The sequence below is a fragment of the Gymnodraco acuticeps genome, unplaced genomic scaffold (genome assembly GCF_902827175.1).
Source record: "Gymnodraco acuticeps unplaced genomic scaffold, fGymAcu1.1, whole genome shotgun sequence".
NCBI lineage: Eukaryota > Metazoa > Chordata > Actinopteri > Perciformes > Bathydraconidae > Gymnodraco > Gymnodraco acuticeps.
This window is the reverse complement of record NW_022990652.1, coordinates 1685202-1699054: the sequence shown is the minus strand read 5'-3', so window position 1 is coordinate 1699054 and position 13853 is coordinate 1685202. Positions and strand designations below refer to the sequence as shown.

Genomic DNA, 13853 nt, shown 5'->3' with positions numbered 1-13853 from the left:
AACCCCGCTACGCCAGGCGTTAACCCATGGTCGGCGTTCACGTAAACCCGGCAGTGATTCCGGCATTCTCATCATGTCCCTGTGCTATCTCTTATTTCATCCACAGATCCCCGCAATCAGCCAGTAAGGTAAGAAATGCTTCACATCTCAGTACTTCATACTTCACTTCTTTTGGGGGTTCATCGGAGCGGTTGTCCCCTCCCGAATAATCATCCTGCAAACCGGGGCCTAATCGCCAAACATCAGTTCATTCATTTGTTGTAATCTGTCAATCACCATTCTCTTATATCATGTGTCCCGGTAATAAACATGTATTTCATACATCATGTCTCTCCTGATTGAAACGAAGCTTAGCGCAAGTTCAATTAGGAAGACCAATACTCCCTGGTGTTACACGTCATTTCAATACCCTCTCCACTCCCAATAAGTGATCAGGGGCGTTACTCCCCAGCTAGCCAATCATCGCAACCGCTAACCCCTTTAAATCTGCTCTTCCCTCTCTGTCAGTTGTCATTTCAGGTGTCAACGCACAACCCTCCTCCACCCCTTCGCCTCCGTCTCCTAATACAGGGCCAAGCTAAAACCTTCTCCCTTCAGAACCGGACCGAACTACTTATCACCACCACCAGTGTCTAGACCCCGGGGGGTTCATCGGAGCGGTTGTCCCCTCCCGAATGATCATCCTGCACACCGGGGCCTAATCGCCAAACATCAGTTCATTCATTCGTTGTAATCTGTCAATCACCATTCTCTTATATCATGTGTCCCGGTAATAAACATGTATTTCATACATCATGTCTCTCCTGATTGAACTGATAAGACTGATACAATCACCAGGAACAAGATCAAGTAGCAGAGAATGATCCTGACAGACTCCATGATCAACCTCCATACTGATTTTCTTATCAGGAACCCCACTGTAAAGATGAGCTATTCGTCATTCTGTGCTTTGAAGCCCTTCAATGTCACAGCACCAAAAGCATTTGATCGGAAGACCCGTCTGTGTCAAATACATGAGAATTTATGCTTAATGCTTGAGGTCCTTAGAATGTCTGGTGTTGTGATGTCAAACAAACTAGATGACAGTTTTCAATTAGTTTGTTGCTCTCCAGCAAGTGAGGCCTGCCTTTTTCGCACCTGCTCACGATGTCTAAACAAAGGGACAGTTACAACCCAAGAGCAAGACCAAATCCATGTTCATTGGAGGCAGTGGGAGAGAGTTCAAGAAGACACAGGCAATGGAATCCACATCAACACTAAGCTTGTCCAACACAGTGGCAGCCTTTCAGAGCTCATAAAACTCTATGGGCAAAAACTCAGAAATCAAACCTCAACACATGTGTGTTGAGTGCGAAACCAGTCAAAAGCATACATCAACACAATTGAGTCCTGTGATGAGAGTACAGCAATCGTCCATGTTGACTTCTCAGAATCCTGGAGATGCAAATATAAATCTGAAGTTCAGGCCTGCCATTTTGGACAAAATCTGCCACAGATAACACTCCATACTGGAATGTATTACACAAAGGGGGAAAAGGCAGCATTTTGCATACTGTCCGAGTCGAAGAGACAAGATGCTGCGGCAATCTGGACACACATGGAACCTGTCTTGAAAGATATCAAGACTAAATATCCACAGGTCACCACTGTGCACTTCTGGTCTGATGGACCAAGTAAACAGTCTAAGAACAAGAAGAACTTTTTTCTTTTGTCTGCTATTCCACCTACACTAGGGTTTGAAAAAGCAACGTGGAACTTCTTCCCCACATACCACGGTAAAGGCGCACCAGACGGCATTGGCGGAACAGTAAAAAGAACAGCTGACAACCTGGTACTGAGAGGAAATGATGTGACAGATGGACACACATTCTTTGAGAAGGTCTCAAACAGTCTGAAGGGTGTTCAGCTGCACTACATTGTAGAAGAAGACATGGAAAGATATGATACACTTCTCATAGATCCTCTCAGACCGGTTCCCTCAACAAGACAAATACACCAGGTAATCGCCCATGAGAACAGGATCCACTACAGACAACTATCCTGCTTTTGCAGCAAGATGTTGGATTGCCAGTGCTTCTGCCCAGCTACCTTCTATTTTCAGGGCCCGGATGAACAGCAAAGTGATACCCGTAGGGCAAGAAAGAAAAGACCTTTAAACATGTTGTGGGAGGAGATGGAAAATGAGATGGGAGGGGAGATGGAAGAGGATGTGGAAATAGAAGATGTGATGGAAGAGTTGGATGAGGAGCCATTGAAAGGTCCTGAGGGTACTGTGACAGTAACGACTGTTAGCAGCCTTAATAATGGAGACTGGTTAGCAGTAGTATATGATGACCACTGGTGGCTAGCCAAGACCATTGCTTTGGATACTGAGCATCAAGATGTGAAAGTGGAATTTCTGCATCCCCATGGTCCAACAGCAAAGGTTAAACCCAAGTGTGGAAAGAAGGATGTCTGTTTCTGCCCAGTTCAAGACATCATAGTGAAACTAATGGGAAATGCATCACCAGTCCAATCAAGAACAAGAGAGATCTACAGTATTGCCCCTGATGTGATGGACTTCATAGAGCGTGAGCATGTCCGACGCCTGCTGCTCAAGGCATAAGTCCCTTGTGTGACTGCATTCATGCTTTAAAGCATAGTGTGTTTTTTCAATGTAAGCACCTCCTCAACACCTGTGTTCCTGCTCTCTTCTTTTTCCTAGTTTTGAAGTATGCCATGTTTTGCAGCATCACATATGGCTGATTGTTAGCTTAATTACATTTCTTCACTTATTTTTTGTAATAGTTGGAAACGGTGCAATTTGTTATAGTTTGAAACGTTTTATTTACAGTTTGTTTATTTCAGTTGAATGAAAAATATGTTCAGTATAAGACAAGGAGTTGTTATTTATGAATCTATTGTCACTTCCATCTGTTTAAAAAAGCATTTGTTCATTAATCAGAAATGCAAATACAACTCCGTCAGTTTCCTGTCAACACCGTCAGATCTTCATCAGCAACCTCAGATGTATGTTTTTGTAATTTTTCTGGGAAAAAAATAATTCTTTCTTCAATTGTTGTTGTTTAAGTAATACAGGATCATCAGATCTACACCCTCTTGTGTCTTATTCCCTTAAGGATTTTTTTTCTTTAGTGGCAAAATAAAAGATAAAGTTTGAAAATCTGTGTATTCATAACAGTGTGAAATTCAGCCGTTAGTTTATATATTATATTTTATTGCATATAAGAGTAACTAAACACTATGACAACATACATCAGAACTTAAGATTCTTGTTGGGCTATTATAATTATATAATTATATACTTTTAGTGTGTGACGTAGTTGACACAAATCAAGTTTTTAAGGTAAACATGTGAATTTATTAAAAATGTGTTTTAACCTCCAGCCTGCACCTTACATGGTTAAATAGCAAAGATCTTAATCTACATGAATATATAACTCTAATCAATATAGTGTACATTTTCAAAAAATGTTTTCAGAAAGTGTTTTGTCCCGACTCTCAAGAATCAGTGGTATATTATTTTCTAAATATTCGTTTTGTTTTTATTATAATGTATTTATACTATATACACCCTTATTTATTATTATGGTTATCATGATCAATGTTATTTGTATTTATTATTTATTTGTGGTTCACGTATACTGCCTATAAAGAGATATGGTTTGTTTTTTGAGCAAAGTAGATTTAGGCAATGATCAAACAAGGTCAATAGATAACAAGTAAAAACATATATTTTTTACTTCGGCATTACAAATATATTTTGATTAAGAAACTGTGCACAAACACCCTTAGCGGAGGTGTACAAATAACCTTCCCTTTGAAGGGTCAAATCCTATTCATTATTTTGAGACAGGATGTGATCAGACTGTCTCTCAGTGGATCACGGTTTGCTCCTCTCAGTTGGATGTGTGGAACAGGCTGCATAAACAGCTCCTTTCCCTTTTTATGAATGAATGCCGAGTCCCCGTGATCCAGCCAGCCAATGAGCAGCTCGCACCTGCACCGTGTGCAGCTCTGCAGCAACAAGAGGTCACTACACTGGAACAACGTGCAGGATCTAGAGCGACAGCCCGCAGCCGATCAGTCAGGCCCGCATACGCACATACAGACACACACTTCGGGCTGGTTACTCCCACCACAGACCGCCATAATGCCGCTGAAAAACGGCAACACCGTGGGCGTGGAGAGACGCATGGACCTGGCGTCTCTCTTCTGCATGATCGGGCGGCACGGTCCCGCCGTGGCTCTGGCTGTAATCGCGATCGTGTCGGTGCTAGCGGGGTTCGTCATCTACCGGACCGTGAGGGGGAAGAGGAGGAAGGCCCCTGCCGCAGACGGTGATGGCAAAAGCCCCGGAGAGGAGAGAGACGCAGCGGGGGTCCAGGAGCAGAGCCCGGAGGAAGCCCGCAGCTGTGTGCAGTCAACAGGTACACATAACGGAATAATAACATGTATATAATGAGGAGAGTGTTCAAGACCCTTGCTTTCAATAAGGTAAAATAATATAAAATAGCCTTTGCATTGTCAACACTAGGTCAGTGTATTTTGTGCATAGGACAATAATGCCTTTGAATCTTGAATATTGAAATATCATAATGGCACCATGCATTTGAAAGGGTAGGCTACATCACTTGTTACTATTAATATATTGTGAGTTAGGTTACACGAATGATAGCCTACTGTTGGTCACCATAACATAAAACTCTATTATTAACCCTGTAAAAGCTTCATAGGTTTATCCATTATAAACGTGTATAGTAGCTACAGTGAGACAAATAATGTTAGTAAATGTTGGCAGTGATGAAAACATTGACTACTTTGTAAGGTATTACACTTCTTTCTACTCAATTGAAGTTCTACTAAGGTTGCAGTTACTACTTTTACCTTTTATTACATTATGACAGTGGTATTAACTGGTTATTTATTCTTCTACTCTATACTAAAATCCACAAGGGAAATAATGTACTTTCTATTATTACTACATACTGTAGTAAGCTATCTGTCTGTTGGAGCAACTATGCTTATCAAATAAAAAATGTAAAACAAAACATTTCTTAAACTCAGAATATTTAATGCATTTTTTTATGTATTAAACTAACCCTATAGTACACATTTTATTTTATCAAATGACCTTTGATCATTACTTAATTCAGATTGCCAAATATACAATTGAGTAATAGGGGTACACAAAGGAGATTTGGGGCAGGTCAAATAAGTTGTTGTTGCTGATTGCATTGATTACTTACCCTGTGATTAGATCATTTGCTGTATTGTAATTTCATAAGAGGGTACAAAGGTGGAGAAAAACAAGAAACCTTTTTGTAAACCAGTAGAGATACTTATCAAATGTTACAACTGAATACATTTATCTTGCACTTACCACTTTCAAGTTTTTGATAAAGTCAGACAAAAATGTTAAAAGGTAGAACCCAGAAATACATTCAAAATCTTTCCTCTTATATCCCATTTAGACGCGAGTGATGACGTTTTATCAGACATGAAGGAGGATATTTGTCTGATTCAGAGTGACCTCAAAGTCAGGCACCGTCGTTCTGCTGCTGCTGAAAACACATCTTCACCTTACCCTCATCTCAAGAGTGAGACCCAAGTACCAGACAACAAGCACACCACTTCAGATGACGCGGAGGAAGTGGCAGTTGTGTGGGACTCTTACCAAGTATCAGAGGCGTATGCAGAAGCGGCTTCTAAGAGCCAGCAAAGTGGTACTTACACGGAGGCTGAATTGGTGCTGGAGGATGCTGTTGACCGCCAGGATGTGTTGGAAGAACTCCATTATAATGAGAGCTGCCTGAACAAGACTGAGACTATTAAGGATGAGAACAATGAGGAGGAAAAGAAGGTAAGCAGCCATTTGTCTCAGAGTGAGGTTATATGCAAGCTTCAGACACATTTAAATCTAAAGGGATAGTTTGGACGTTTTAAAGTGGGGTTGTACGTGGTACTTCTCCATCAGTGTATAACACAACCCCATATTTTTAGCCACCGGAAAGAAAGGCCAATAAAAAAAAGAACAATATCAGAATAAGTGTATGTTATATTTAGAATTCTTAGATTCAGTTTGAATTTAGTTCCCTTTCAGAAACATTGTCTGTATATCTGCCTAACAGCGAGGTAATGTGGGAAAACAATTCTGAAAATATCATTCATATAGTTAGAATACGTTGAGCTGACGCCTCTGTCCACAGCACTGTAGGTTTGGCTTCAGTGGCGTAACCTCTATCTGCTTCTCCCAACTCATAGTGGACTGAATGACCTCAGGCAACCCCAAATCAACACATACAAACTATCCCTTTGAAACAATTATTGAGGTTCTGGTAGCTGATATTTTGGTTACCTGTGGACAGAGAAATTTAGTTTCGACCCCCAATTCCACTTGGTGTGTTTTGATGAGCTTAGCTAACAAGTTTTAAACTAGTATCTATTTTTTAATCCAACGCTTGGCAAGAAAGCAAATAAGTATATTTCCCCATTTGTCAGATCTACTTTGTTTTAGGATTTAGAACACTAACCCAGTTGGAATATTTCTCTCATCTACAGATCAATTTTCTCTGTTTAGTAACCGACTTGCACAGAGTAGGAGATCAGCCACAGGCAGTTTCTCTGTCTTGTATGTATTTGTATCTACTGACAGGCAAAGATATTAACTTTCTCTTCATGTGTCTAGGTGTTGAAATCAGAAGGCCAGGAGGATGAGGGTCTGAGCACAGATGAGGATGTTTCTGACAAGCAAACCAGAGAAGAGACAGACAACTTTCTGTGTGCTTTCATTAATCCGGTTTGCTTCGAACAAACCCGTCATATGAGTGAAAACAGTGATGAAGACAAAGATAATAAAACAACAAACGACGTGGAGGACTCTGAAGAGCCTATCATTCATATAGAAGATGTACCTGTTCCTTGTGTTTGTTATGACAATGAAGAGTTTGAAGAAGAGGAACCAATTGATTGCAATAGTTATTCCGCTGATAATAACTTCTCTCCGGATGAGGAAAATGGATGTGAGGAGGCAGAGGAGGAGTGTTTAAAGGATGAAGGTCATGATGACAGTCTGTCAGGTATGACAACTGATCAACCAAACGCTCAAATCTCAGGCATTGAAGATTTAATCGACTTGTCATCAGATTGTCCACAGAGAGAATATAAAACAGCTTCATCTCTTGATGAAGACACTGATATTACCATTAATTGCCCTCACATATCGTCACAAGAGACAGGAAATCAGCATGAAAACATCCAGAACGGTACAGCTGTGACGTTGGCTGAAGAACGCGATGACCAAGTGTATGAACCTCATGTTCAATCTTGCTATGAAGACATAGAAAATGTCCAAATGATAAGGAATGAAGCTTTGGACGAGGCAAGTGTTTCTGATGAGCCTGACGTAGTTGCCAGTGTTGGTGAAAAAATTGCCACCCCAGAAGATATTCAAAAGGCTGCTGATACGGACACAATTGAAAATGACACTGATTCTGTAATTGCTGAAGAAATATTGTGTCCTCAACTGCGCCCCATTTGCCAAGAACAACAAAGTGACCATGTAGAATCAAATGAAAATGTCGACGAGACAAGAGTCGACGACCCTGATGCTTGCAAAAATGCTAGCTGCACCGCACTACTGATGTCAGAAGATATCTCTTGTCCTGTAATGTTGTCTTCCTCCCATGACCAACAAAGTGACCACATGGAGAATAACGTAACTTTGGACAAAATAACGGTTCAATCTGACATTGATGCCCCTGCCTGTGACCATTCTACAACCACTTCACTAATAATGCCTATGGAACCATCCCATCCTGACATGTTATCTTTCTCCCAAGACCAACAAAGTGACCAACAAATAATTCCTGAAGATACCACTGGTGCTGCTTCTGTCATGACCGAGGACAATAAGCCTCCTATATGTCAAATTCGCTTGCCATCTTTCGAGCAATTCGAAATGAGGGATAATGACCCATCATTGGTTGGTAGTGCTGGTGTAGAGAGTGGGATTTCAAGCATGGCTGTCAGCCCTGATGCTGGGAACGACTTTGACGTGATCTTTGAACATACAGTGCTTCCGATGATGGATTGTTATCTAAAGTCTGACGGACAGATGGAGGCTCAAAACATCCTCTTTTTTGATGATGCAGCCATATCCAGCATTGAAGATGATACGGCAGGTATGGTGTTCCAACCTTTCCCATCCCATCACTCCCAGCAACCCCACAGCGAGCAAACAAGTTGGACTGATTATGAATCATTAGCAGCAAACAAGGACATGTTTGGCCATGAGATCACGGAGAGTTACCACAGAGCGATAGATCAGTTTGCGGCGGAGATTGCAAATAGTGTTACTAGCTTTGTCGAGGAGCTGGACAAACAGTCAGATGTGAAAGTTGTAGAGGTTGTAGAGGTTAAAGAACAGAAGGCAGGAGTAAGTGTTGAAAAGAAAGAGGAAACAAAAGCAGAGAAAGAAGAGGACTATGAAAAGACTGAAATCAGTATCATGGAGGCAACTATGGACCATAATGAATGGATCATGGATGGAAACTACCAAACCCTTCCCTGGATGAATCTTTCGGCTTTATCTATTCCTCAAGACCTTACAAAAACCAACGAGCTTCCCACTGAAGAGAGCCAAAACAGCTCGGCTTCAACGGACACCACTTGTGTGGATCCAACAGAAATCCCACCTTCTACTGATGTCCAACAAACCAGCACTCTCTCTCTCGTCGACGATAACACGGAAAATAACAAGAAGGTTGTGGCGGTCCAGCCCATGCCCCAGAATGTTAACGTGACCTTCCGCGTCCATTATATCACCCAATCGCCAAACCAGACGGTGGCTGTCACGGGGAACCAGCAGGAGCTTGGGAACTGGAAGGAATTCATCCCACTTGAGAGAGCCAAGGACGGGCACTGGGCCACGGTGGTCAGCCTGCCCGCGGAGAGTCACGTGGAGTGGAAGTTTGTGGTGGTGGACAAGGGAGAGGTGTGTCGCTGGGAGGAAGGCGGCAACCGCCATCTTCACGCGGGTTACGGAGACGATCTGCTGGTGCACCAACGTTGGGGACTCTTCTAAAAGGCGAGGTTCGAAAAAGATTGACATGGGCATGTTCAGTATTGGTGGTGGATACAGATCCAGAGAGTTTATATTGTATGGTAACGTATATCCATCGTTATGGTTTTACAACTTGATTTGAATTTGAACAGTATTTGGCCACACGTGTTTTGACCTGAAGGGTTAGGGTTATCCACACAATGGCATACATTAGTTATCTAATGGGGTTTGTCTTAGAGGATTTCTCTAAACTAGACAGTGATTAAATGGATCTTTGAAGATTGCCTTCAAAATACAGAAGCATTACATGAGACGTCTTCCTTTCTTCCGTGGCAGTATCTGTGATTATGCAAATTGCACCTCTTTAAAAAGCTCTACTTAATGCAAGTGTTTGATTAATGTGAATGGAGAGACTTTATTATACTGTCCTTATGCTGCTTTAGTACTCCCCAACAATGTCTGAGAATAAATGCACATAGTTCACTTTTACTACAGCAATAAAGAAAGCAATACATGTATATTGTATACTGGTGTTATATCAGGTATTCTGTGTTTGCCTCTTAACTTTGATATAGTTGATGCTTCCTTTATCTCGCCGGACTGTGTGCATGTACCACTGTCCCATTGTTGTTCTATCAATGTGCCTTTTAAACATGATTTTTCTAATAATGTGTTATAATACATCAAAACAGTGTTTTTCTTTTAAAGCGGTAATTTTCTTCGTTTTAAGTTGAGTGAATTTCTTAAGGTGTATTGTCTATTTTCTTAATACAGTCACTTTCTTGGTGATGTGTATGCTTTTAATCGAAGTAGACTTCTATCAAAAATCATGTAAGTGTAATGCAAATATCTTGTTATGCAATACTGTGGAGATAATGCTTCTTTTGAATGCCATTAAGGTAGAGTTTGTTACCAAATAAACAAGTCTGTCAAATCTATGTGTTTATTTGACCAGTTCATTCATTGAGAGTCCAGATTTTCCAGATTTTATTGAAATGTATTATTAGCTAAGCACATGAGGAATATAAAAAATCTGCATTGAAGTTGATCAATTCTATATGTATTTATTTTAGTGTCTTTTTTATATTCTGTGAATCTTTACACAATTTATATATAAGGGGATGCTGCGATCCATTTATGAAGACAGATTTGCAGATCTCCATTCCAAATTATTGTTTTTAAACTGCTTACAGCAGGTCCACTCAATTATTTCTCAACCAAGCATCGACATGTACAAATGCTGTGCTTTTGCTCTATCAATCCATGTAAATCATTTACTGTTGTTGCGACAAACAAACAGCCTGAGACAGATTCAATATTTTAACTGATACCTTCTTACATTTCTGTGATTCAGACCAAAAGCGTAGCTGGTGACCTTGTTCTGAGTCCAGCTGGCTCAGAGGTGGCTCACGCAGAGAAAGCGTCATTAGCAGGCGTGTTTCCCTGCCAACTTGTCAGCTCTACTGAGCGCCGTGCTGAAGGTGACTTCACTGCGTCTGAAAAGAGGGTGCTCGTCATCTTCCAGCCAAGGAACGAACGTACGCATGAACAAATGCAATGTTTCGCCAGTCCCGTAAATGATTAATCTGCACTGCAGGGAAGCGGGAGGTTATTTCAGGGGATGGAACCAAAAGAAAGCAGCGCTGGGAGAGGGAGGGGAGATGCATTATGGGAAGAATGAGTTCATTGGCAATCTGGCAAATAGAAGAATTTAGAGTAAGCCATGCAGACTTCGAAATGAAAAGAATAATCATTTACAGATACAAAAATCAACAATGAACAAGAAGGCTTTAAGCACTTTAGACATAGATACAACATTGTTTAGCGTAAAATACTGTCAGCTTAGCTATAATATAGACTTTGAGTTTCCTGTGGATTTGGTATCTTTGCTTTTGTCACGGTTCAAAAGGAGTAATAATGTTTGCCGTCTTGGTTTGGACCACAGAACCTCCATTTTCAAATCATCATTTACATGTTCTGATTATACATCCATTATCTTCATTCATAAAACTCATTCAGAGGAAAATGTACAACGCTCTTTCCCACTTAACATTTGCTGTATAATATGTGCGTACTGTATGAAGGTTATTATGACAACAGCAACATTTAGACCTGCCACTGTGCGTCTTCTACATATATGTAACAGCCTGTGAAATGTCTTAGCAGCAGTTAAGCATTTGAAAAAGCCTAACTATCCAAAAAGAACAATTATTTTGGGAGCCTATTGACCCTCAAGCTTTGCATAATAAACACGTTGCACCTTTGAACCAAAAAAGGCCTCTTGGACTCATCTGCCTCACTTCAAACAGTGTCAACTGACCAGGTGAAAACCAGGTGAAAATCACGTGATTTCTTGGATCAATTCTATTTGAAAACAGGAGTTCAGGGAACTTTTGCCCGTTTGCCCTATTGCATAGATCCAAATTTAACAAAACATGATTTTATTTAGAGGTTCTGTTTACACTGAAAGCCTCTGATGTCAATATGTTCAATTTGTGTGAAGCTGACCAGACAAAACGTGGATACGATCTGTGATAAAACCCCGTTCTAAAGAACCAGCAGAAGTGATAATATATTCTCCTGGGTCATGTGGCGTGTAAATGCAACACACCCCCCTCACTGGTGCTAACGCGGCAGCAGGGAGCGTGTGCACTTTCTAAGGTTGAAGGTAATCCTTAATTTAGACACAAGGTTTACAAGTGACACCACTCTTACACTCTACTTATAGATAACTCTCTCTTTGTATGTCTCCCACTATCTCACATAGACTTTTGGACAAGTACACACACAGGGTTTGTCCAACATCTGAACAGTTAAGCCACTGTTGAACCAATGTTTGATTTCTGTTAAGGCTAAAGTCTTAACACTGGCCATTGCTCTGTCTTCAAATACTGAGTAAGGTTGTCCTTGAGTTGACAACGCCTTCAAATCATCACCCTATAATGGTTATTCTATTCAGCTCCTACTGTGTCTCACTGTGAAAGCTAATCATCCATTGTCCATCCAAAAGATAACGCTTTATCATCCAAGATGCCTGAATGTCCCAGAGAGGCTGCAATGTTACACATAAAAGTATGATGGATAAGCCATACAATATTTCTTCCTCAATCCTTTCTTATTATCACATTAATCTGCAAACCTCTGCCTATAGAGGGAAGTGACAAGTGTTGAAAGGGGGAGAGAGAGGGGATGACACACAGCAAATAGTCGCAGGATGGATTCATGGGGCCCTTATATAAGCAACACTACAGCCAAAAAAATTAAGAAATACAGTTTTTTTAAAATACATAATCTTCAAGTAGATTTTTTTTTACAATTAATTAATTTAATTAAAAATGTTGCCACTTTTCACGCATTCTTAATTTATTTTTTCATTTGTCTCGTGTATGTTTAAAAAAAAGATAAAGTATAAAAAAAGGAAGATATCCTCTGGGGACCATCAATGTCCAACCAATCGAGATGGAAATATGGCAGGAAGTCATCCTGGTTCTCTAAATACAGCGCAGCGATTTGTTGCCTGGTACACTGACACACACAGTGATGATCCTCTAGCTGGAGTTGGAAAGCCTCGCGTGAAATTATTTTTGAAGTGGAATCTGCCGTCTCCTCTTACAGGAGCTTTCCACTTGACCTTTGACCCAGGAGAATTTTACGATAATGTCACAGTGCCATAGTGTGTCTTTACCCCAACATCTAACTATAACTATACATCTTACATTTGCTTCAAATCTGCCCTTAATTTATCTATTTCTGTATCAAATCTGACTGTCTTTTTGTAACAATAAATGTCAGAGCTTATTTTTAGCTTAAAGAATTTAACTGACTTATTTTTGGGTCTCTGCTCGCTTCTTATTTCAACGATATGGACAAGAAGGTAAGTTGTAATGAATAGAAAATGTTAGATTCAAGTTTAACAATGTTTATCTGGTTAATCAGAAACACTATCTTAGGTTGTTACGTAGTGAAAAATAGTCTGTGGTTGTGGTGTGGGTGTGTCACACTGGCAGGATATTTATAAATCATTCCTGTTCCATACTGTGGGATCATGCAGCGACCTTCACTGACCTTCACTGGAGTCTGCTGACTGCTGCACCGCCATAAGGGGGGGGGTTGCAAGGGTTAAACTGGAGCAGAAGGAGGCTGTTTGAGTTTAATTTTGTAACCTTTACGCTGAATAAATGTGGCATTCAGGGGCATCATGTCAAGTTAACGGGGAAATCTATCAAAATGCATGTGAAGAGTTTTGTTCTAAAATGTTTTTTCTTTAACCTTCTTGTTAACCTTTAGATTTTGAGCACATTTCTGCAATTCTAAGGATGTTTTTAGAAATGTTATCCTCTTCAGTTACTGTTCACTTTTTTTTAAACCTGTTATTCATTCACACCTTGTGGCCCTCCACCAGTGATGACATTGCTGGCAGTCCCAGAGAAAACTGCAGTTGTGAGCTGAATGCAGTAATCTGTGTGTGTGTGTGTGTGTGTGTGTGTGTGTGTGTGTGTGTGTGTGTGTGTGTGTGTGTGTGTGTGTGTGTGTGTGTGTGTGTGTGTGTGTGTGTGTGTGCGTGCAGATGTTACAGTCAAGGATGTATGTACTAGGGACGGGTGGCGCAGTGGTCTGTGCGTTTGATCATCAGATCAAGGGGGTGTTGGGGAACTCCAGATCGAAACCCGCTCCCGCCCCACTGCGTCAGGCCGTTGTGTCCTTGGGCAAGACACTTCACCCGAATTTGCTCCTGTGGGTATTGTCCACAGTAGATGACCATTACATGTATGATCTGTATGTGTAATGT

At 40.8% G+C, this 13853-nt stretch overlaps 1 protein-coding gene across 1 annotated transcript; it reads left to right on the top strand.

The window, feature by feature from the left end:
* Positions 1–3964: 3964 nt before the first annotated feature.
* stbd1 (starch binding domain 1) lies at positions 3965–10002 on the top strand. Its single transcript, XM_034229500.1, has 3 exons — positions 3965–4430; positions 5475–5863; positions 6689–10002. The coding sequence occupies exons 1-3, from the start codon at positions 3986–3988 to the stop codon at positions 9083–9085; spliced, it is 3231 nt and encodes a 1076-aa protein (XP_034085391.1). The 5' UTR covers positions 3965–3985; the 3' UTR covers positions 9086–10002.
* Positions 10003–13853: the final 3851 nt, after the last annotated feature.